Source organism: Hermetia illucens, chromosome 2 (assembly GCF_905115235.1).
Source record: "Hermetia illucens chromosome 2, iHerIll2.2.curated.20191125, whole genome shotgun sequence".
Lineage (NCBI taxonomy): Eukaryota > Metazoa > Arthropoda > Insecta > Diptera > Stratiomyidae > Hermetia > Hermetia illucens.
Window position 1 is genome coordinate 35634078 of NC_051850.1, and position 26911 is coordinate 35660988.

At 42.3% G+C, this 26911-nt stretch overlaps 1 protein-coding gene across 2 annotated transcripts in view; it reads right to left on the reverse strand.

Annotated features, from left to right (window-relative positions):
- Positions 1-1854: 1854 nt before the first annotated feature.
- The window catches only part of LOC119647775, a 553287-nt gene continuing 528230 nt past the window's right edge, over positions 1855-26911 (reverse strand). For both annotated transcript variants that reach the window (XM_038048955.1, XM_038048956.1), the window contains exon 2: positions 1855-5660. In XM_038048955.1, coding sequence (XP_037904883.1) covers positions 4390-5660 — 1271 coding nt within the window. In that variant the 3' untranslated portion in view covers positions 1855-4389. The remainder of the gene's footprint in view (positions 5661-26911) is intronic.

Genomic DNA, 26911 nt, shown 5'->3' on the forward strand with positions numbered 1-26911 from the left:
CTCGGCTTGAATGACTCACGACGGATCAGCTCCGCCAGAAGAACTACAACATTAAAAACAAAGAAGGCCAACCTGATAAGCTGCGACGCCAATGCAAGGCATGCGCTTTGAGGCAGTTCGGTAGTCAAAGAGAGAGGTGAGTCATTCTTTGAGTTTATTATTAATACAAATCTATCGGTTTGTAACAGAGGCAGTACACCAAATATCCATTTCTCCAGCTCGGAGAACCGTGTCGGTTGGGAGGAGGTCCTTGATATCACCCTACTACCCAACAATGCGATTCTTAGGGTGGGAAACTGCAGAGTATCTGACCAAAGATCATTCTCAGGTCATAGTTGGATACTTTTAAGTCTAGTTCTCGCCGCAAAGGTCTCCAAACCCGTCAGAGACCCAGGAGGGTCGACTGGAGAAAATTTGGTCTAGTTATCAAGAACAAACTATCTGGTGCGGAAATTGGCAAGATTAGCACTATAGACAAACTGCAGCCAAAGGCCGGGGCTCTGGGAAAGGCATTCGATACCACCTTTGAAGCCCCGTGCCCTGCTAAATACAACAAGAAGACACCGCACCGTGATGAAATGAATATCTCTTCAGCCTCAGGGAAATCTTCTACATCTGCTACCGGCAAAAATATTGGCAACTATACAAGGACTACATGAGGAAGTACAAGTCAGCCATCAAGATAGCCAAGAGACGAAAGCACCAGCGAATTCAAAGGTTCAATAATATTCTGTCCAAGGAACATAAGGAATCTTCTGGCGAAACCTTGTAGCTGCTAGTTCAGACGCACTTTCCCGCCAGCGAGGAGGACTATGAGTCGGAACCTTTCTTGGAGGGTTTACAACTACCTCAGCCATGGGGACTATCAAATCGGTAGTTGCCAAAGATAAAATCAGCTGGGCTCTGGATATAAATCTCCGCAGATGCAACTCTGAAACCACTGTAGACGTTGTAAATTTACTGTAGGTGGTTGTATGTTCCACAGCTATTCTTTATGAGCACTTGTTTAGAGTTTTGCATTCTATGATTTTCTGATCCTTTTTGACTACAGGGTATTCTTTACCAGAGCCAGCACATTGCCATCACGTCTAAATGATGAGATATTTGAAAAGTCGGGAATCACTTGATTAATTGATTTCTCTCTTTTCGAGGTTTATTCGGATTGCTGTTGCTGATATTGATGAATTTGGGGGATTCTTTATGAGATGGAGTTATGTTTTCCAAATGTGTCAAAGAAAGAGGTTTGCTTTGGGTTTTCTTTTTCGGCAGTGGACTGCCGCTGATAATAGTGTCAAGATTAAGAATTGAGAAGGAGTTATTAGTTTTACAGTTCCCTCCTGGTTTGGCAGCCACATGGATGGCCACAAAAATCGCGGTCGCAGAAACGAAGCAACCAAAAAACACTATTTTAGAAAATTGACCAAATGAAAATTGAGAAAAGAGCACAACTGAAAACTAACACTATCCTCTGGCGACCTGCTTTCACAATTGACGGATACAGACTACCAAAAAACATAATTTGTACAGGATGTATGGGGGACGGAGAACGGGCAAATGACATGAGGAAATAATAACTTGGGATGATTTATCATGTCATAATCCGCAACCCATGGTACCCACCTGGCCGCATGCACGTTTACAACTCAAGAAGTGATTAACCTGGTCCACCCCTAGGAGAGTGGCAGAAGAGTGTGGATGATTTGCCCGATTACTCTGATTAAAAATAAAAAATTTAAAAATTAAAAAAAAATTCATTAAGTTTCTCTCCACATCTATTCATTCCATTGGTGGTATTTACTTAGAAATCATGATTAACGATTCAATTCAGTTTTCAACAATGAAACACAGTTATTTTCGTTTATTCAGTCCATTTAATACGTATGCTTTAATGAAAATATAATTAAATATTGAATCATATGATAATAAAGACAATAGTTTGCTATCACAAAATTTCACAAGTTACCATTTTGTTGTGCGAACTATGTGTAAACTAATACGCGACACTAAAATCAACTACATTTCTAATAAAGTAGTTAAAATTGTTGGTAGTTGTATAAAATCATACAAATGGGCATCATTATTTGCTTGATCAATATATACAGATATCAATAAAATAAATATCAACAAAATTCATTTGGTAACTACATTCAAACTGAGAGATTATTGTAAATATAGAACAATTTATAGAGTTCATTTGAAGTATCATTTGGGAAAGGATTCGGCTTTGCAGAAAGTTTAATAGGGGTGAAGAAAATTGAAGAATATAATATACCATTTACAGGACAAATTCACTATTTGTCACATTAAATTAACACTTTGATAAATGAACTTAACTATTTAGCAAATGAAGTTAACGTTTTAGGGAATGAAATTAACTCTTTAACAAATGAAATTAAAGCTTTAACGAATGAAAATTTCATATGTTTCAAAACATAAACCATTTATAAAGGAAGGAAGAGGAAGAGTTAATTTTATTTGCTAAGTAGTTAAGTTCATTTATCAAAGTTTTAATTTAACTTAACCAATAGTGAATTTGTCTTACAAATGGTATATAGCATTTCCACCTCTAGTTAACGATATTCCGGGTGAAAATAACAATTTTCCAAATCAATTTAACGATTTTCTGCACCAAATTCACATATTTTCAAATCAAATGCACGATTGTCCTATTCATATTAAAATTATTATAGATTAACCTATTTGATGATCTAAGAAAAGAGCTATGGGGAAAGGACTCCATTCCATTTTCACACATAGTTTTTCTTTTTGGTTTCCCTTTAATCCTGTAAATCTGATTAGTAAAAATGTTAATTTTGTTTCAGAAATCGTTAATTTCATTTGCGAAGGAATTGATTTCATTCTGAAAATTATGAATTTGATTTAGAAAGACGTGAATTTAGTGTGGGCACTCCTTAATTTGATTTGTAAAGTTGTAGTTACACCTGGAATGCCGTTAACTTGACGCAGAAACGATACAAATAGATTATTTAAAAATGTGACATTCTGGAACATGTTGATTATATATATGCATGTGGATAGAATGCAGGTGTCGAATTCTTAGATCCTAATGGTAAAAGTAGTTTCGATAATAGTGGTAAGACATATTTAGGCAAAAATCAACAGAGATGACCGTGCTCCTTGAAACTGTCTAGGACTCTATATACTGACGTATCATGTAAATAAGTGTCTACTACGAAAATAAAATAAAATATTCAGTTCGTATTTGAAATTTCGTTGCCCCTAATCTATCGCAAGCAATCAGCAGCTACTTAGTCCAGGCTTCGTTTGATTCGAGGATGTGCAAACTCAGCCCGGATATTACTTAAAGCATTTCACTTCCTTTTCTTTGACTATTTACAAGCAGCGTCTTATGCATAATAATTTTTTGGAATAAAATTTCTTTTTCATGCAGATCAAATGTTCCATACGTTAGAAGTTAGATAATCTAATCTCCAATGGCTAGTAGTGAATTGTACAGTTTGTCTTTGATTTTCATTCTATGAATGCGTGTCCTTTTTTAATTTAAATTCATTTTCTTTTTAAACTTCTACGCTAGAGTTACAATACTAAAGTAGTTTCAATGCAAAATATTATATTTACATAAAAATATAATTTAAGAACATAAATAAGATTAAAAAAAAGTCGCACATATAGTAACTATGATTACAAATGAATATCACAATTCGTTTACATATTTTTTATTTTGTTTTCAAACATGTTTTACAGTCGATGGAGAAAGGAATTTTAAAGCGATCGTTAAATAGTTGATTCGGTCCTTTACACTGAATCTATAGCCAGCGATGAGGATGCGCAAGGAAAAATATGGTCCTTGTTAGCCAAGCCCAAGCAAGTGAGCATAGTCCTCAAAAATATGGAATGAAACCAAACTGCAAAAACTTGAACTACTGAAATTTGGTGAGGTAGCGATCCTGAATGCTAGTCGCTAGTACATTCAATTAACACGAGATCATTTGAGGGGTTCACCCTTTCAAAAAGCTACAACTCGGCCAACTCGTCCGAAATAAAGGTAGATTTAGATCCACTCTAACTTTGACTAAGATAGTTGACTATCTTTTGAAGAAAAGATAAAACCTAAAGGTAGTTTCCAGCTTAAATTTGAGCATGATTCGAAAACTACCCCCAAAATCGTCTCGACTATAAAACATTCACAATCAAAACTTAATTTAAATAAAAATATGCGTGTATACAATAGATATCGATTAAATTATAATACAAAGTGCATAAAATTTCATTATGCAACGATTATCAATAATCCATATTTAATACAATACAATACGCTTTCCGCTTCCTGTCTACCAGGAAATTTCCAATCATCGAAATTTCCACCAGGAAAACGAAATTTCATATCCGTCAATTGAGAAGTTCGATTTAGGGTGGTGCTACATGATTTGAATTTGTATCGAAGCTGACCGGCTGGTAGTCGACATTCTTCTTCTTTTTATTTCGAAACAAACACCACCAAATGGAAGCAGCAACTACCGCACATAGTAAAACAATGGCACAGCCTGTAAGGATCGTGGTCGAATTGTCGTCCGTAAGTGAAACTGTGTGCTCGCTGCCGTTACGCGGTACCAACGTACTAGGACCAACATCTTCAGAGCTAGTTTGGACTGTCGGATCAGACAAGATAACTTTTGGTGTTGCATTATCCTGGGAAGGTGGAGAGATGGAAGTGGATGACAATACGAAAACCTCTGGGTCGGTCGTATTGTTCTGTTCAGTCGACGTAGAAATCATTGTCACGTTCGAAGTATCATCAACACAGACTGGACAACATTCGCCAGGTAGTCTGGCTTTCCGTTCACACTCTAACGGTTTGCAGGCGCTTGAATAACACTTAGGTTTGCCAGCGTGACACTCGCAACGTGTACATGCATCTTCATTCCAGGATTCACCGTCATGGTAATGCCTGCGCAACCCTGCAGACAAGCAGGTCAAGATTGTGACTTTGTCTTCACCGCATGTGTCATGGCAGAATTTATGACCTGCCACACACCGACAACTTTTGCATGGCAGATTCCAGGTTATATTAGTCACATTCGCTTTGCAGTCAGGCTCTATTAGGCATTTGTGCACTGGACAACATTTTCCTGGCTGATCTAGATCTCCATCTTCAACTATAGTAAGAACATGAGCCGAAGGGCAGCTCGGAATATCACATTCACCTGAACAAATGCATTTCTGTTTTGGACAACACTGGATCCCTGACGATGTCATAGTATCGTTAGTAGTTTTAGTAGTTTCATTAGCAGCTAAGGCTGTCTCTCGTTTCCATTTGTGGTGGTTGTGATTATAACCATGGTAACGTCCGTCGTCTGGAATGAAGCTTTTGTAGTCACCGGGAACAATTTTGATGGATTCCCGCCGCTTGTACTGGAGGCTCCTTTTAGAAAGCGTTCTGTTCTCCTGCTCGTCACCTTTTTCGTTAGCCTCCAAGTGAGACTCTTGAGGGCTAATATTTTCTTTGTTTTCATGCTCGACATTCTGTATATTCTCATCCTCCTCCTCATCCCCGGGTATCTCATCCTCATCAATTATGCCGGCGTCGTAGTTGTCTTCCTGGACCTCTTCGTATATCGCAATACTGTCCCCTGGGCATTGTAGCGGCTGACACTGCACTCCTCGGCAGTCGATTTGATCTGAAAGCAGAAACAGAAAATAAAAATGAGAAAGATGTCACCTGAGAGATAACCTAAATTGAATACTCAGTCAAGTTAACAAATGTTTTTCTCAAATTCTTCTTCAACTATTCTTTAATCGCCAGTGCTTACTATTCAATTACAAGTTCCTACTTTCCAACACCTTTTTCTGCTTATTTAATTTTGCATGCGATCAGCCATTTGTCCTGTGGGTTCTAACAACTACACCTCGGATAGAAGCTGACTACAAGATTACGATGTTTGACTATCGAAAACGGTTTATGATTAGTTTCTGGAGTGTGCGCACGCTCCTGGCCAACAGTATCGAGGTTCTAAAAAAACCGCCTTCACCAACTCGAGGGAGAACTCTGGAACTATCCAGGGAGTATTCTTCTCTCATTTGCGACACAGACCTCTGGGGAGCCAAGTAGTAGCAGAAAAAGAACGCGGACTGCACATACTGTTGACCTGACAGGATATTGACTGATAGGAGGTTGTCCAGATTAACGAGCACGACAACTGTCCAGTTTTATACATCAAAATAGAAATAGAGAAACTATTATCAGAATCACATATGATGGTAGAAAGTGTCGTATGCTGCATTGAGTAAAATTTCTGAAGAATTCAAAGTTCCTCAGACACCTCCACTACACTGTAAACATCTGCTTGCTCTCTCATCAAATCATGGACTTTGGGCAAATGCAAAGACGCCAGACTGACATCAAGTTCAGATTGTTCTGGTACAATGTCCTCTTTGCTCTGTTATATGGGAAGAGTACATTGAAATTTACCCATAATGCTAGTCCGAGGTAAACGGGTATGTTAGGGCCGTATTGTCTTTCAAATTTTGACAAGCGAAGAAATTATTTTCAAAATTTAGTGTTTCCAAAACTAGCGCCCATTGTGGGTCGCGGGCATCACATTTTCAGAGAGTTCCCACTCCAGCGTTGCTACGTACAAATAGAATGAAACGTATACTGGAAACACAGACAATGGAGAATAGAGGGCAAGACAGAAGTCTCAGGACAAATGAATAGACAGGATAGAAGACAGAATACAGAGGACGGAGGAAAAAGGGGCAGGATAGAGCATAGAGGACAGAGGACAGAGGACAGAGGACAGAGGACAGAGGACAGAGAACAGAGAACAGAAAACAGAGAACAGAGGATATAGGGCAGAGAACCGAGGACCGAGGACCGAGGACCGAGGACAGAGGACAGAGGACAGAGGACAGAGGACAGAGGACAGAGGACAGAGGACAGAGGACAGAGGACAGAGGACAGAGGACAGAAGACAGACGACAGAGGACAGAAGACAGACGACAGAAACCAAAGGACAGAGGGCAGAAAACAGAAGACAGAGGATAGAAGGCAGAGGGATTGACGCCAATTGAAATAGGAAACAGGACAAGTGAAATTTAAGGCGTTGGTTGAATTGCTTGGTACATTTATTTTATGAACAACTTTTATTTAATTTTGAGTGTTAGAGTGGTACAGTAGCTTATGCTAACAGTAATTTTCACACATCATTATGGCCTCAAGTTTGAATCCAACACAAAGCAAAAATGAATTATAATAATGGGGAAAATTTACACTACGAAGCGTGCCAGTACGAAGTCATCAGTGCTGAAAAGTTGCTTTAGGTGTTTGAAATTTGGTCACATAGTAAAAAACTGTACTACTGTACACGCTAAGGATTGTGCAGAAAGACCCCATTCTCTGTTCTACCAGCACATAAATGACAACTATTGCACCCACATCACAGCCAACAGCACAGGTCCAGGGCGGCGACAAATACTACGACGGAACGATGCCACTATAGTTAAACCGAAACCATCGCCAGGCGCTCAGGACCTCCTTTCCGAGACGGTACAGTAGAGTTTGGGTTATAAATAAGAATGGAAAATTGACGTTAGGGACATGCGAAAAACAAACAAACAATGAAGATCTTCTGAACTGAGCACCATCACCAGAATAATAGCTGATGCTTCCAAAGCATGTGCAGAAGAATGGGACAGCTGAGAAACGAACGCAAGACGACGAGGCTTTTTCGTCTGAATCTTATGCTTGCAACCACTGGATGCGTCGATTTTTTTGAAAAAGGGTATGAGGTCGGCGCCAGATGTCACATTAGTTAGCGTCAATTTTGCAAAGGACCTCCAGTGGCACGTCGGGGAACACTATACATACAGTGATCATCAGGCCATAATTCTTTTTTAAATCAGGCGATGTACTAATATAAAATTGTCTCAGGAGACACTCAAGGAAGTTCTTCAGCAAAAGACAAACTAGAAGGAACCATAAATGACAAGGCTTTGAAGATTCACAGGAAGTTACGGCGATCATTTATGTATCCCAAAAGCAACTACTGAACTTCTAGTGGAACTCTGAAATCGAGGAATACCAAAGCCCTTACAAAAGGCAAAGAGAACCAATCAGTGGAACAGAGAACGATCTTGATATGGGAAACTATATGAGCAATACAAAGAGGAGCAATACATGTTTAATATTGTAATTCAAAAGTAAGGAGTTTCCACCGATACCTTCCACTGTCTAAGGGAGCCAACTGATGCGGTTTTGATTATACGACCACTGTCCTTCTATAAACAAAATGCCTGTCGTTGCATTATGCTGACAAGCGCCATATAAGTACCTTGGAACACCAGCTTCACTGGCACTATGGCCCAGACGAAAATGAAAATAGATAATTTCTGACCTACGATCAATTGCTAACTTTGCTTAAATATCAACAAAATAAATTCTGAAGATTCAACAGGAATAGATCCCTCGATATCGTCTTAAAGGTCTGAATGGAGACCTCCTTAAAATGTTGATTATTGGAAAACCGCAGACAGAATCGGTGGTATACACACTCTAAGTCGAATTTCAAAACCTCAATTTTCGTGATACCTTCATCCACTCACGTGATCAACAACGTGATCGCGGCCTAAGTAAATAGAATATTTGCTAGAAAATCTGTCACAGCAAGGCCACAACCGGGTAAAAGACAGTTAATCACGCCTAAAAGAAATAAAATCTACAATATGCAGCACGATGCGCCAAGCTGTAAGTTATAATGCTCCACTTTGGCCCAACTATCCTAAACCGCCCTCTCTAGTGGATGTACTACACAGATCAGTCAAGCTATTCAAATAGAATACGTAATCCGACCTCATAATATTGGCATATGGGGATAATCAAATGAATCATATCGAAAACTTCAAAAGACATAGCGCCCTTATAATCGACAATCTGGGGACGAAGTCTTATTTGAATCTTTTCAGCGAGAAACAATGTAAAGGTCCCTAGGATAAAAATGACCGGTACCTTTCCCGTGTTCCTCACACTGGGTATGCCACAAATGATTGAAGATACTTAGATTTTTGGTATCACAAAAATTTTATTCTGTCAAAAAGCTCACAAGGTGAAAAATCGGTTTGAAAAAACTCTTTGCTTTACCCTCTGTACCGAACGATGTTCCTATCACTCTAGTGGTCAAGGAACAATTTTTCAAGAAAATAGACAACTATCGAGGACGATAGCTTGAAAGACAACGTCGTGATAGGAAATGATACGACTGATAGGAAAAACGACCTAAGGGAAATATCACCGCATGACGTAATTCGTCTATAGCCTAAATAGCCGTAAATTACGATCACGAATACTGACGTCAAACGTCACCAGTATATTAGTAGCACATTCTCAATTATGGAGTTCAACCCAAACTGGAACTCGTCCATTTTTTAAAAAAAAATGTATACTAGCTCAAAAGGTTAGTCCGTCATCAAGGTGATAAGAGATTCAGGACTGCCACAGTCCTTTAAAAAACTTTAACTCTCCTTCGGCCCTTAGGTAGTATCTTACGGTCCTTTTTTCAATAAATCTAGTTTACATCTACGAAAAAATAGATTCTGCATGACTATTTTGTTCGAAAAATATTAGTCACAGACAAAGAACGAGAACTTTTCAGTCCCACTATGATGGATTGCCTATAATCCTTAGGCGTAAAAGCGTACCTAGCACCAATCCAAAAATGTAAATAGTCAAATCATGCGTGTCCATTCTACCATACTAGATAGGTACAACGAGACTTACCATTCTCATAGAAGTGACACCAGCTGACGTATTCTTTGAAAGATCAGAAATGATTATCTTTCAGAGCCTGATCAAATGAGAATCTGCGGCACGCAATACTAAGGAAAGAGGAGAATTAATTGAAAGGACACAATTCCGAGGTAAAGCCACCTAAACGCTTCGAGGTCGGATAGGTCCCATTCAAGAGAAATGAAGAAATCAAAATAAAGGATTAAACATTGTTCGACCAAAAACATTAGAAAAGGACAATCTGGTCACCATCAGCGTGACTATTAGAAAAGAATCCACAAATCTTACCTAAAGAAAATCCCTCCCCAGCCAGTGCTTAGTTCTGCAAAGTAATCACGCTATTACACCTCCTTTGCAGCATATCCCTTTTGATTGCAAATGCCGTAACGTAATCTAGGAATACAATACTGAGTAACATATATTAGTACTGAATGGCGGACCATTACCTCGAACCCCACAAGGCAATTTGACCGAAAAAGAGATCGTCCTTGATTCAAAATATCTCCATAAGCTTCACTTGGATAATGTTGGAAAGTTGAAATACCTTTCACTTACCGGGATTATCTCAAGGGCATCTGACACGGCAATTATTGTGTTAATCGCAATCCTTGTAACCGTTTTCCTTATCATCCGGTCAAGGCGGCCGTAAGCTATGTAATGCCTTATATCTACCCTAATTCCATTCCATTGTAATTTTAAAGAATCTATGGGACACCGATTTTCAAAACGGGAGGGATTACCACATCTTCCTCAAACCCCCCCCATCTTCTTCAATTCCCAGTGCTCGAGTTTAAATAAAGAACTTGTTCTGAAAATCGACTGTGAGTCCCCATAACTTACATGGAAAATCACTTAGACCGCAAACTAGTTGCAAGTTCAATTGATAACATTGATTCGGGGCTAGTTCAATAATTAATTTGTTGGTGACCGATTTCGAATTTGAGAAAAACTTAGTCGAACAATGACAACAATAAGCGATAAGATAGCGAATTCCGATGAAAATAGATTCAGTCACATAATGGAAAGAATTCATGGTCGCTGTGGAGTGTTGCCTTGGAATATCTGAGTCGATGATTTTTTGATAAGACTCTCTAACAATTGAGAGTTTTCCTGAAGTTCAAAAATAGACGGTTGGAATTTTAAATGACAAGAAGTCGAACATATGTGCTAAGTGGGCAGCCAAACCTAATAATTAATGAATGGCTTTTTCTGCAAAGTCAAGCGGATATCGAACTCCGAGTTTAGATTGTTTATTTATTTGTTGCTAGGAAGATAAAGCTGCTGAATTTGTCGGTGGTATTACTCAGCACTTTCGCTATGATGAGTGAGCCCAAAGTTTCTGTGGCAGAAAAGATATCTCTGATGCACCGACAAGGTTTTGAAGTCAAGGGTAACACAAAAAGGATAGACAGCAAGTAAGGAGAACCTAATAGCTGCAGAATAGATTTATGAACCCTGTCGACCTCTATGGTTCTGATTATTGGCCGACTATAAAAGACGATGAACGGCGTCTTGCGGTAATGGAGACGAAGAGCTTGCGTTGGACTAGTGGCGTGACACGTTTTTATCACATCGGAACTGAGAATATCCGCGATAACAATCGCTGGGGGGGGGGAGGGGTTTTGCACCGACCGTGGAAAAATTGCGAGAGAGGCGTCTTCGATGGTATTCGGGCTAACGAGAATTCACTTGCCAAGGTTGGTCTGAACATCGAAGTCGATGGTAAATGACCAAAAGGCAGGCCGAAACAGCAATGGCTTTATACGGTGGATGGGGATTTAAAAGCCTCGAGATTGCACCCAGATCAGGCATTCGATAGAGCCAAATGGGAAAACCAATCACGACGAGCCAACCCCGCCTGTGAATGGGACAAAGGCTGAAGAAAAAGAAGATGAATAGATTTATGAGCCCCGCCATCCTGTGTATACAGTAAACTGGTCCCAAGTCCAGATTAAGAAAGAAGGTTTACTGCAACTTATCAAACACTATACTCAGTAGAGAACAAGGAAAGTATAAATAGATGCTCAGTGTTGCTGGGATAATTTCGACAAGGACTTTAACAAAACATTGCTTCAATCGAAGATAAAGACGAAGCAATACGTTAAATAGTTTTTATAGCGTCTTTATGATTTGCTGTCCAAGGATGGTGTTGAATACTTGCTTGGAAATTTTAAAGGCAAAGTCAGTAATGAGATAAAATATCTGCGAATAAGTAGAGATAGGAAAAGGATACAAATTGTTATTTACATGAGTTCTTAGTTTTCTTTAGTTTTCCGAATCAAATTCACGATTTTCAAAATGAAATTAACATTTCTTCAAATCAAATAGGATCAAATTATTACGTATGTACCTACGTAAGTTGGATTTATGAAAGGTGGGAGTAAAAAAATAGCAAAGTGTCATATATCCGAATGCTAATCCGGTAAATAAATAATAGAAGGAAGGCAAACTACCAGATGAAATATCATCCATTCTATCTACAAAATATGTAACAAACCGGGTATGTGAAAACAAGTGAGGATGGATGGCGCTATCCACTTTCTATAAAGTATTCACCAAAATTTTAGAGAGGGGATACACTTTAAGACTGAATTTTTAGGCTCTTTGTAGCTGCCCTTTTAAGCAGTAATGAAATCCGATTTTGATTAACGAAAACCTTGGGTGTCAACCGTCATATAACAGTGAATATCCAGGGTAAAAGAAAATTTTTATTTTTATCTTGTAGTTTTATCTTGTAGCTGGCGATGCAATGCTATGTAGATTCTCATGCTAAGGTGCAACTAAATGCATTTTTACCGAATGACTCTATGTAGGCAATGGAGATAGATTTATGAATTTATGCATCAGGAAATGGGCCAAAGCCGTTTAAAAGTGTTAAAGAGTATTTTTAAACTTTTCCTTACTTTTCGCCCATTGCGTCGCACAGCCTATACACTTACCTCCTTCTCGGTTTTTAACGACCATTACAGCTTCCAATTTCTTATGGCCGTTGATCCCTTTCCACGTTATTGGACAACTTGTGTTGCGGAAGAAGAAGGGAACTTTGGCTTTAATTCGGTCATCGGTATCTGCATCATATTGGATTGGGGATATTGACTGAACTTGGGGACCAATGTTCCTACCATTGCGTAAAATCAGAAATGCGAAACATAAAAGAAGGTAAGCGACACTCTACTTCGAAGCCGCCGTCAGCGATTTTCAAAATACGAAGATCTAGAAGATAACTTCTAAATCTGATGCAGATCGCTGTCAGATTAAACTGATTGCTTGTATACTATCGGAAGATGAAAACTCAGCTGATCTTTCTACTGGCTCTGTACCTGAACAGCCTAGCAATGTCCTGCCTTAATAAGTGGGGTCAACCTTCCGATCACTCAAACAAATACCGAGAAAGCGAATCACGGCCACACACCCTGACAGTCGGGGGAGCGATATGTCAGCACACAATGGAGACGCAATCTCCTAATTGATTTGAAATAGAATTCTCAGAGCAGCAGGGGATGCATAGAGCATCAGAATACGTGGTCTATGCAAAGCCTCCATTTCCGAATATTCTTTGACGTTTGTCCCGAACATAAGTGGAGACATCAGCCGGACAGTGAACAAGTATTCTTCGGCAAGTACTGAAACCGTTTCCTGCAGTGCGGCGTGGTGTTGTTGATGTCGCCGCCTCTACTCCCAACGACCTGACATCGAATGTACTTCCTGATGAGGCGGGGATTGTGTCGCTGCAAGTAATAAACTGTTATTAGCATGGAACCCACTGCATAGTCACATGCCCGTATCGCGGGAACCGCTCGATATGATATTGTACATACCCGCGCCATTGGTATTTTTTCGTAGACGCAGATGATAACGGGGTTAACTTCCTCAGTCCATTTCATCCGGTGTCTACGCGAACTTGCTGAAGAGGCCGCCACAGATTATGGCGAAACAACTAAGGCAGGTGGATCATGTTCTTGGTCATCGTGACGCCTAAACATGGAAGTGCCACTCGATTTGCGATTTCGATACCGTGTTGTCCATTATGGGCAGCCCGACCCAGTCACCAAATCAGATGACTCCCGATGGTTATCGGTAACGTACCTCAAATGTTTCCTTCTGCTCAATTCTGGTCGTTCGTTTAATACCTTTAGGTATGGTAGTAGCTTCCTCTGCGAGTAATCTGCAAGACTACAATTCCTGCACTTTCATCACCTACCCGTTGAGACGCTGCAGTCCCTTCAGAACCAAGCTTGGGACCGGCTATTATTATTATGAGCACAATGTCGCCTTTAGGAAGTCCCTCCTGAGCCACACTTAATTTCCCTTTCTATTGAATCGTAATGGATTGAAATTCAAAGGGCAGTTTGAGAATGCAATATGTATTAGCTCCACACTAGATATACCCTTTATTCTGATAGGGTTTCTAGAGAATAACAACGCAGTTTAGGGATGTTTAAGCCCATTATTAGCGACATCATGGAGGGAGCGTTGCAAAAGGTGCGCCAGTGGGCCGCAAGTTGCGAGCTCGGCATAAACCCAACCAGAACGGAACTGATGCTATTCACCACCAAGACAAGGATACCTGAATTCCACCTACCACGACGGAATGAACAAAGATTGGTTCTTTCCTCCAATCTTCAATCCTAACGTACGACTTTATTGTATGGTGGTAAGCTTTGAGCAAAAAATACAATAGAACGAAGCTTAATAGGATTCAAAGAACTACTGGGGCTCTGCGGTCCTTTCCGGCAGATTCTCTCAATGTACTCCTGCATCCCCTCCCCCTAGACCTCCACATTAAATATGTTGCAGCGTGCAGTGCCGTCAGACTACGTGAGGCAGCGAAGTCCTACGACCACAGTAACATTCTATATGAAATACCTCGGGAAATCTGGGTATTCGCTGCGGGCTATGCCACACGAAAGCTGAACTTGACGAGAAACTCTACTTTCTAACCAGGGCAAAGCGGAAGACTGGCGCAGTGTTGCAAGGTTATGGCACAGTATTCTTCACCGATAGATCAAAGATGACCTGTGGATTCGGCGTGGGGTTTTTTTCGAATACACATAGGGTATTCGAGTCGTATCGTCTCGCAGTTTTCATCAGTGTATTCTAAGCGATAGTGAAAGTCTGTTGATGGCTGGAGCATGATCCGAGCCCCAAGCGTAACATAGCCGTTTTGACCGACAAGCAAGCGGCCATCAAGGCCTTGTACTCAGCGACGATATCCTCTAGGCTGGTGGGGGAGCGCAGAAACGCGCTGAACAATCTGGGCGGCACGCTCGAGGTCACCCTCCTCTGGGTTCCCAGGCACAGGAACATGGAGAGGAATGAGCGGGCTGACGGATTGGCCATGCGGGGCTCTGCTCTTGGCAGCCCTTCGGTGGAATCAGTCGATGATAAATTCGTTCTTATTCTAAACGACGAAAATTGCAGACTGTCCCTCCCCATCATAGTAGCTTTACAAAATTCGCTCCTGTTCCATTCTAAATATATGACTGACGATAAATTCACGGTGATAGTGGGAGTTACAGCGCCAGATATGCGATGGTCCTTCTATTTGCACAACGAACAAGCACAGGTTGTCGTAAATACTTCCAATCAGATCGGAACCTTTGCGGATACTTCACTACCGTCCGCCTACTTCTCTATTCGAAACCCTTGCAGCAGGTTTGATTCAAAGTTACTCCTGTGCTCCTCCTGTGTTATCTTCAACTCCACTTTTGAAAAAACAACACCGCCCACGAATATTAAAACTTACTCCTTTGGATCACCTCTGTGCCCTAGACTTTGCCGCATGCTTTTGGCCCCAAGTGGGCGGGGTTTAGCAACATCCTCCGCAAAAATGCTATCACTTTGAACATCTTGTCTTCCGTAGCGCACTTGGCGTCAAAAGTGGGTCCCTTACTACTATCGTAGCAGTCTCCGGAAAAGCGGGCGGTTAATTCGCACCCCATTCCCACCCCATTTATTGATTGATACTATGAACATTACCGGTCAACCAGTCAAGTAACCTGCAGTTCGTTGAAATTCGTACTGAGAGATCTTTTCAGACCAGTAATGATCTGCAAGACCCGATTCAACAGCGAAAGCTACAAATAGATGAGAAAAGTAATGACGTCTTCGAGGTCATTCATAAAGTCGAAGAAATGTTGGAGTCTCCCATGTTGCAGCCGGAACTGGTTGAAATACTTCCGCTTGAGCTACTTCCACTTCTTCTGTATTTGCACAGAAGCCCATTTTGAATTTACTTGTCCTAATTGTACATAGACGCTACAGTCCAACCTGGAAACTCACCTGACTGATCCCAGGCACGCCGTAGGAACTTCTCGATAATGTGTCGAGACATTGAAACCATAGACATGGAAGAGACCGGGGTTGGGCATTAAAGATAAATTTTAACTATACAGAATACCCAAAACTATATACGCTCTTCCGTCTAGCATCTAATTATTTGCAAAGAATGATAAAGTTTTGTCGAAGTTTTCCCGAGCCCTATTTGGCTTACCTATATGTACCCTTAATTCACCCTTATACTTTCTCAAAACCTAGTTAACATTACTTCACCATTTAAGTAATCCCCCATCCATTTACCGGATCTGTTTCATATCATTAGAAAATCCTGAACACCTAAAGCAAAAATCCTTTCAACCAACTCCATGCGAAAAGTCATTAAAGTCTACTTAACATTCTCGATTCGACACAACCCTTAATCTTAATCAAATACGACAATATTTCCAATAATGTTAGCTCTGAAGCGAAGAAGGTAGTGAATTGCCTGTCTCCCGTAGATCCTAGGCAAGGACAAATACGAACTGACTTTTTGAAAAGGTGGAACTAAATGCGTAGCGTGAAGGAGCACAAACAAATCGAGCCCTGTCGTAACAGCTTTAGAATTTCGCACAGCCAACTTCTTATCGAATTCCTTGGAAATTCTTCGATTACACTGCATAAAAGCGCCTGGTTTATTGCCAACACGCAGCAAGCAGGTTACCTGTAGGATGAACTTCCCGACCTCGTTTTTTCGCCTTTTTATAGAGGCGAAGGATATCCAATAAATTTCAACATCAATCACGACCAATGATGGTGGCGTCGATCCCAAGTTTGCGGAGCATACCACCATATGCTTTCCGTACACACCTTTCCTGGCGCGTCAACGGTCGTTACACCTGTCGGAATAGAATGGAAGTTAATCACATATGCCCAAGGATGTGTAAAATTACCAATCATGGCGAGCCCATATGACGGAGCTGCGGTGAGGCTCACATGTGTATAAGCACCCATGAACTAAAAGCAGGGGTCGAAATGAGGAAGAGCGAGTGCGATACCTACGCTGTGCCTATTTGACTTATGGCCTAGCTATAAGGCTTAATATAATCTCATTTAATCTCCGTGATCTATCCTGACACCATTCTTTATTTGCTGGTGCTTTTCCGACCGTAGGCCTCGCACTCGTTAGTGCCGTCTGCCATGTCATTCTAATCTGTAGTGGAATAGCTCGGAGGTGTGCCTTGTATAAATTTTTCCAGTTTAGTCCCTTCCTCACGTCTCCTTAGGTTATAGTTTCCACTTAGGATGAATATCCTAGAGTATACTTGAGGATGTGTTGAGGGCGACTTTAACATTATTGCGGTACGGAGGAACATGCTTTCAGTGTGACTCGCTTGAGCCCGAAAGGCTCTCGACTTCTCATCGTTAATCCTTAGAGAGATTAACTATGAAGTAGGTCATAAATAGTCAATTACGTCTGAGAAGGTAAGTGTAGTAAATCGTCGTCAATAATTCAGATTAGATACCTCACGTTGGAGCTGAAGAATCCTCGTCGAAGTTCAGTCTAGAGTTTCCTGCTAGAATGTCAGTTAAGGATATTTCCAATCATCGCACAGATTGATATCTTGAAAAATTACCCCAAGGTCTTTTGGGAGAAATTCTCAAATTATATTTTTCAATTAAGTACGATTAAAGGATAGTGAACTTTTAAGATGATATCAATCCGGCTCGTCTCTCAGGATAAAATTCATCCTCGTTGACATTTTTGTTTTCGCCGTCGTCCACAACTTAATTACCAATTACGAAATTACTTTCTCCCCTCTAACACCAATCAGCGGCCCTTGGCTAGGGTGACTTGAGTTTGTATTCAAAACGACCTCAGAACGAATTGTAGCTGCTTTCCGGACAAAGATATTGTTTTCATGGTGAAAATTGGATAAGCACGCTTACATCTCCCCTTCCTCAGGGCATCAACATTGACATTTTCTATTTTCGGTGATGTCGTGGCCAAGAGCTATCTCTCATACCTCCCGATTCGCAAGCTTAGGAACTAAACGACCGAATGAAAGATTCACCTAATTACCTTCCGACGAGGCTATGACCGCGCTCGTTTTGTTTCCATGGATATTCATAAGTATTAGTTCGAGGACATCTTAAGTAGTTGTCTAAATTTAAGGAACATGCTAAGAAAGCAGAGATTGTTTGATAAGTGATGCTTCCAGTATTTCGTGTGGTCAAAAGCGCCTCAGGGCAGATGAGACAGAATTCTCCGAGATCTGAAAAATTCATTGAAGGACTACGTAGAAAGGAAAATGAAAAACGGGGCTAGAAGGAGCAGGTGGCTTGGAGGAATTCAAAAGTACCCTCAAGCAAGATGAAGGTTATGGGGGAAAGTACTCGTAATACGGAGATATCCCTGAAGCACATTATTCTGGCCCCTGTCTGCAAATACCCACCGGGAATTGGAAATCGGCCTAATAGGATTTGATGGGAATTTTGCGGATGTTTTGGTCAGCTGCCCCCAACTCTCGTCTCAGGATTTTCGCTCTTGTTTCTCGGGGGGACGACTGTATATCCAGGGATGTATTTTCCATCCTGACGACATTGAATTCATCTTGAATACAAGAAGAAATGGCTGTCTGTCTACCAAATTTAATGTAGAGCAATTTGTAGACATATTTTCATCTCGAGATTTCTGAAAAAAATTGGAATGTTTGGTGTATCTTTGTCGTGTTTCAGTAATGATGGTATACGTACCCTCAATTTCGACACTTTTACAAGCGAGATGATGTGAAGGGGATGGAAATCTGATTTACTCTACGCATTTGAAAAAAATTGAACAAAAGTAAATATTTGAATTTACGTATTTTGAGTAAGTTCTCGTACTTCAATCAAAAACTGGCTGGAGGGTAAGTTGAAAAAGAAATCTTGAGAGGGAGTCGTGAAGGATACTTCTTTGAGACGGCATTTGTATGGCATAATTAAGGCCACGTACTGAGTTTTGAAGTATATTTAAGGATGTTGGAAGGTTTTGGAGGGTAGTGCTCGTAGGTAGTTAAATTTGAGTGGGAGTATTCCTGTTTACCGGGGCAAGAATAACGCATTAGCCTTTCACCAAATTATGGTAATTATTTTTAAGATATCTGAGTTTCAATCAAAAGAAAAATATTCCCCCATCGTAGTAAAATTTCAAGTTGGGTACGTCAGCATTAACGAATTTAACTTTATATTTTTACACATATTCTGCCTTGCCATGCTTTCAGGGAATTTGGTAGAATCCAACCCTCGTTATTTGGCTTCAGGAAGTCTAATCCTGTTTGTAAACAATTAGATACAAACATGATGGCTCTTTAAGTGGAGAATGCGAGTCATCATATGAGTATATATCGCTTAGGTTTTGATTTGATTGTAAGATTGCCGTTGATGCGTAAATCATGAAGGATATCGAGAACAAGGAAGTTCGAATTCATTTTCTAGTACCATCCCCAATTCGTTAGTAACATCAATTCAACCTTCCATTTTTTTGTGGAAAGACAAGAAAACATCATCTATATAGAGGATGGGTATCGATGGATGTTAGGTACCACGATACCAATGACAACGCCCAATGAAATGAACGCCGGCAAAAAGGCACTTCTCCTCAATGATGTCTCTGCTAGATTTCACACATTACCCTATAGATTGAGCCGATGAACGTTTTCACACCAGTTGTCTTGAAAGGCAATATAGGGGGGATGACGTGTCTTATGCTATTCCCAGCAAACCTGGCAAGATTGGAGCGACTTCAACTTTGTTTCAAATGCACTTATCCAACAATATCTTCATCTAACTCAAATATTCACCATGGGATCGCACCCACTCCTTCTATTATATCTTCCTCCTAGGACCGCTGCAAAGTTTTCTTTGCAAAGAGAACTGCACTTTAAGCCACCAAGCCTTCCGCTCTTTTGATTGCGAAGTTCACCGTAAACAGTTTGACTCCGACTTCAGCATTCCTCCAACAATGTTCTGAGTGCTTATTCTGATCCTGATTCCAAGTTGCCCCCCCCCCCCCCCCTACCTTTGAGTAAAATCGAAAACAGCATACTCCAGGTCTTCGTGTGTACAACAACAATCATGGCAAAAAAGAGAAACATCCAACCTGAATTGTTGCAGATACTTCCTTCCTACCACTTCGCCATATCGTCACAATCATAGTGTGGTTCCAGTACCCTCTGCGAGTCATTTTTCCATCCTTTCAGTATTCTATATCCTTTTCAGGTAAATTCACTCTCCTTTTCATGCACAGGCAGCGAGCCTGACTTACTAGAATGTCCATCGGGATCATTGCCTCATTGACACACGCCTTAGATTGTTCTGAAGGCGTTGCACACCCTTACCGCCATTAAGCAGGAAGTCATGTTTACCCTCCTCCGACTGCTATGGCTTGAGCCTCCAATGTTAGGCATCATCCGCACTTACGATATGCTGGTGTTTGTTGCGTTCTCGCAGTAAAACCCAAGTGTCAATTGGTCTTCGAATCAATCATCACTCCTAGATATTTGTTAACCGACTTTGAAGTGATGATCTGACCACCAACACGAATACTTGTATTCCGTTTCTTAAGTTTGGTAATCAAGATCGCCTCCGCTTTTTTATTCCGCAAGACCAAATTGAACCATTTCCCACTAATGGTTTCGTTAGCGTAGACTTCATCATCCTGAAATTGTTTCGCCATGATATCCGCGGTTTGATCATCTGCGCAACCGATTATCGTGGTCTCCTTTGGAATGAAAAGGACAAGGACCCCATGTACATTACAGGAAAGATCCAACACTGAGCCCTGTGGTACTCCTGTTGTAATGGTGTTCTGCTCAAGTCGCTCAGCCGTATCGTATCAAAATATCCTATCCGGGAAGTAACTTTCGACAAGCCTAGTCAAATAACTAGAGGCACCCCTTTTGGCTGAATTGAAGGGTTTTTGACCTCCAATGTTACCAAGGCACAACATTCATTAGACGATATCGCGCCTCGAGCCAGCTTCAGAGATACGTCTATGTCGTCGACCGATGAATGAGCTTGATGAAATCCAAATTGTTGCTCCGACCAGTTGTCCCTATGGTTCATGATAGGGAGAAGTCTATTGATTGATGACCCTTTCGGGCATCTTTCCTATCGTTTTTATATGGTAAATAAGGCGGTGTAATGACGGATGTCCCGGTTACTTATTGGACTTCGGTAGGAAAACTAGTTTTTGCCCGTCTACCAAGCATGCTCTAACCACGTATCAACGCAGTAATCAATCGGGTCTGGTCTTAATAGCAAGTATCGAAACCGGGAGCCTTATTACCTCCAATTCCGCCAAATCTCTGCAAGTTCCTTCTCAATTAGGGCACCATATCAGACTTGTTTACATTTTCTTTGCGCTCTTGGTTAGTTATGGCGTTCGCCCTCTCATCTTCATCAAAAAGCTTCCGTGCGGTGTTCCACAGTTGGTTTGGTCTGCCTCTGCGCAAACTTCCTTGAAGTATTCTAGTATAGTTTGTTGGTGGGTATAGCTCGCCTAAGTCTACCTCGAAGTTTCGCCTGCAATTTTCTTTCCCTGTAGTTTGAAAACCCCCCAGAGGGGAAGGAATATACATAATGGTACAAATATGTATAATGCATAGACACCTCAGGGGTTACAAACGATCCATAAAGGGTAGTCTATAATACGAGAAGCATCCCCGAGGTGTCGGAGCACTTCCCTAGCTGGCATTATAGATGCATCCTAGCTAGTAGTTTTGTGAAAGTTCCTTGATAAAGGCCGAATTACTAATGACCGATACACAGGAACACAACCGGAATCATCGCCAACACCTTACCAGCATCCATTGAATGATGCGAACCTAGATGTGAAAAGGTGGTAATTGTGTCCCTTCAGGAGTCTGGACGAGTAGTCCGTGAGTTCCCGGATCAGTTAAGTGTAGGTGACCTCTGAGGGAACTGGCGGAGGAGCTTAGTCCCCGAAGGTAAACCATACAATGCTGCTGTTTCGGAAAGAGGCACCGAATGCACTTCTGAAACCGGACACATGGTAATATAAGCTAAGTGGACGCGCAGTCGACTGTTCTTGTGAAAGTCAAGAAGGAAATGCTTATCAAAAATGTGCAGCAGTTGTGAAGCGCCGCCTGCTGTCTAGAACGTTCCTCCAGAAAACGTCAGCAACGGCGTGAAAAACGGGCTTATGGAGCGATAGGAATTCCGATATCGTATTTCCTTCCTCATTTCCTACTCCTCCTGAATATAGAGAGCAAAACAAACAAACAAAAAGAGGAACAACCGCTTCCGCCCCCCCCCCTTATCCTCCTCCCTGAGATCACCGTAAGCACCAAAGGAATCGAGGGTAGCCAGTTGAAGAGAGAACCTGGGAAAAAGTGAAAGGAGGAAGGTGAATCTAAAGGAGAATTTATTCAGTTAGTCACCAGGGCTGGAAACGGATAAGAGGTGAAGAAGGCGAAGGAAGATAAAAGGCAACAACAAGCAGTGCCACCAGGGTTTGTAATGTTAACCTGTACGCCAATATTCCGGTGCTCAGACTGCAAAGAAAGCATTTTCGACGTAACCTTTGCGTAGGAATCGTTGGTGGAAGGGTGGCAACCATCAATACATCGCGTTCGAAGAAACCCGGCGCTTCTCCTGCGCGTGGAACGCCGCGAAGGTAAACACCGGAAGATTTATCGAAACTCTTGAAGCAGATGGAGCCGCGTTGGAGAACAGTTCTGAGGATCGTGGCATTGCAGCTGACACTGTCGTAGATTCAGTTATGAACTTAATAACGGTTACCTGCGCAGCTTCCATTCCCAGGAGGGTGAGACGACGGAAATTGCCGAGCTACGGAAGGAGTATCACAAACTCCGCTAATTGACACAACATTCGAATGACCGAAAGTTTGCATATAGCACAATAAGGAAGTCCAGATTAACCAAAATAAGACTCCAGAGCTATTAAGCTGTGACAAGCACGTGGGGACTCAGTTATCATCTGGTAACCCGAAAATCGGGACTCTGCCGAACCTTTATTTAATTAAGGCCGAGCATATCCCATACGAGTTGACGACAGTAGCGTGGAAGGCACCGATAATTGCCCACTTTTCTCTATTAAAGAATTGAAAGAGAGGGTCTTCTCTATGAAAAGCAAAACGGAGTCAGGATCTGATATTCCGATAGAGGTATACAAACTGGTCCCAACATCGTCTCAACGTCTTTCTGAAGGAGGGAATTTTTCTTTCCCACTGCAATGTGGCGTGGTTTGTGCTGATCAGCAAAGGAAAAGAGCTACCTACTGCATACTGGCTGGGAAAGTGCTAGAAAAGCTCACTAGGAGCAAAATTTGAGAAGTGATACGTGCTGCCGAAGGTTGGTCCTCAAGACACAGATCCACAGTAGATGAAGTCATGTCAGTTGTGTATGCTCTTCAGGGGTCGTGCCGCTCGTAACGCATGATGTCAAAAATGCCTTTAATTCTAAATAATGGAACGATATTATAGGCAGACTAGACGATTCACTTTACTTCCCGAGCTGTCTCTGATAGATATTGGGGGATTATCTAAGGCCGATCCCCGTTCTGGTGGTCAAAGGGTAGTATAGGTCCCGGGGCGAAACGTGGATTGGTACCCACGATGGAGCATAAAACCTGGGAAATGCCTGCTGAACCAACACCAACAGCTCTACTACCAAACCCTATCTCCACCTCCACGTGGTGACCGCTGGGAGCTCTTTCTTAACGAAAAGCTGCAGACGGAGAAGGATGAAGGCGAGTATCCCGCGCCTAAAAACGGGACAAATTGTACCAACTGGTCCTCCAGGTTGGGGGTTGGGTAGGGCTGACAACCCTACACGGAAAACAACCGTTACGAAGCCACAACAGGAGCCTCGGATAGGACGGATATTAAAACGACGGACCCGGCAACGACAAAGGAACAACGATTTGCGCATTTTCTCATGGAACGTGCGCTCCCTGTACAGAGATGAAGCTGATAAACAGCTAGCCGATACCCTGTCCCAATATAGGGCTGATGTAACAGCGTTGCAAGAGATGCGATGGACAGGGACCGGTTTCCTGGAGAAGAGCCACTACACCATATATTATAGCGGCCATCCAGTAAACCATGTGCTCGGAGTAGGTTTCTTAGTCAGCCAAAAAATGAAACCTGCTGTTATCGGCTTTGAAAGTATAAGCGAACGGCTATGCACTCTGCGCTTGCGAGGCAAGTTTAGAAATATAAGCCTCATAAACGTTCACGCCCCTACAGAGGAGACTGCAGAGTCGGAGAAGGATACCTTCTACGAGGCAGTAGAAAGAGCCCTCGAAGCCTGTCCCAGATATGATATCAAAATCATACTTGGGGATTTCAACAGCCAAGTAGGGAAGGAGCCCGTATTCAGGCGATACGTTGGCTCCCATAGCTTACACGAAAAAACAAATGATAACGGACTGCGGACTATTCAATTAGCAGGGTCACACGAAATGGTTGTTGGAAGTACCTGGTTTGCGCGGAAAGCGGTCCACAAACATACGTGGGCCTCTCCAGACGGGACCACTTTCAACCAAATTGACCACGTGTTGATCGAACGCCGCCACCTCTCAGCCTTGGTGAATGTCAGAACATATAGGGGGGCCAATATAGACTCGGATCACTATCTCGTTGGCATGGTGCTCCGAGCTCGAATAACAATACCACCTAGAATCCCCTCTGACAATCAGGTGAGAGTGAACACTGAAGCCATCCACAACACAACCCTCCGCGACACCTATAAGAGGGAAATGGATGCCGCAATAACCGCAGTCAATAGAGGACCTGGAGATGAAGCATCAACTAATGATCTTCACAACCACCTGAAGAACGTTATCATGGATACGGCCACAAATATACTTGGCCCCAGCCGCAAAAGGAGTCGGAACGGCTGGTTTGACGATGAATGTAAGCTAGCAACGGAACGGAAGAATGCCGCATACCGAGTAATGTTGCATTCTCAAAGAACGCGGGCACGCGCAGAGACTTATCACGAACTCCGTCGAGCGGAGAAGCGACTTCACAGACGGAAAAAGGAAGCCTGGGAGAACCAACAAGTCTGTGAACTAGAAAAGTACAGGGAGCAACCGCACCAGGCGCGGAAGTTTTACCAACAAGTCAGCAGGATGAAGCCTTATACACCTCGATGCTCATCCTGCCGAGACAAAGAGGGAAATCTGATTTCCGACAGAATGGGCATATTAGAGCGATGGGTTGAGTACTTTGATGAGCTACTGAACAACCAGAACATCGGCGAGTTGGAGGTCCCGCCAACTGAAGACGACGGACAAATACTGCCACCACCAAGTTTAGGAGAAACAGTCCGTGCAATTCATCGGCTAAAAAATCATAAGTCGCCAGGAGCCGATGGAATTACAGCCGAATTGGTTAAATATGGAGGCGACCAGTTACACCAAGTGGTTCATCAACTTGTGCTCAAGGTATGGGACAGCGAATCAATGCCTGACGATTGGCAGCGAGGCATAATCTGTCTCATACATAAAAAGGGAGATATCACACAGTGCAGCAATTATAGAGGTATCACGTTGCTGAGTACCATCTATAAGATATTCTCCACTATCTTGCTAGGCCGGATAGCCCCATACGCCCAGAACATCATTGGCCCATACCAAAGAGGCTTCACTCCAGGCAAATCAGCAACAGATCAGATTTTCTCTCTGCGGCAGGCGATGGAAAAACTGTTGGAATATGGACAACAGTTGCACCATCTGTTCATCGACTTTAAAGCCGCCTATGATAGCATAGCCAGGGTAAAACTGTACACGGCCATGAGAGAATTCGGTATCCCGACGAAATTAATAAGACTGACTAGGCTGACCCTGACCAATGTGCGAGGCCAGATAAAAGCAGCAGGATCACTCTCAAGACCATTCGACATCAACAACGGTCTACGACAAGGGGATGCGCTATCATGCGTCCTCTTTAACCTGGCCCTCGAGAAGGTGATCCGTGATGCTGAGGTGAATGCAAGAGGTACGATCCTCTTCAAGTCCACCCAACTACTGGCCTATGCTGACGATATCGACATCATGGGAAGAACCACCCGAGACGTTCAAACTGCCTTCATCCAGATCGAGCAGGCGGCGCGAGATCTTGGGCTGCACATCAATGAAGGCAAGACAAAATACATGGTGGCAACGTCAGCACCGAAGACGAATCAACCAACAACATCAAACCGCACTGGTCAAACACAAGCACGAACAAGAATAAGGATAGGGGAATACAACTTTGAGACCGTTGACAATTTCTCCTATCTAGGGTCGAAAATCACAACCGATAACAACTACGATGAGGAAATCCGCGCACGGTTGTTGTCAGCCAACAGAGCCTACTTCAGCTTACAAAAACTGTTCCGCTCGAAACGTCTCACCATAGGGTCAAAGCTCTTACTGTACAAGACTATGATCTTGCCAGTCCTCATGTATTCCTCGGAAACTTGGGTTCTTAGCAAGAAAAATTGCGAACTCTTGGCCGCGTTCGAGAGAAGAATCCTCCGAAGAATTTTTGGCCCCCTACATGAGGATGGACGATTCCGTAGCCTACACAATGACGAAATCTATGAGCGATACCATGACCGTACGGTTGTGGATAAAATCCGGCTCAATAGGTTACGGTGGGCGGGTCACTTAATCCGTATGGATGAAGATGATCCCACCCGGAAAGTCTATAAGGGCAATATCTATGGTAGGAAAAGAAGACGAGGCAGACCCTGCCTAAGATGGAGCGATGGCGTGGGCCAGGACGCCAGACAGCTTTTAGGGATATCGAATTGGTGGACCTCGGCGCAAAACCGGGATGTCTGGAGTTCCTTATTAAGGCAGGCCTAGACCGGATACCGG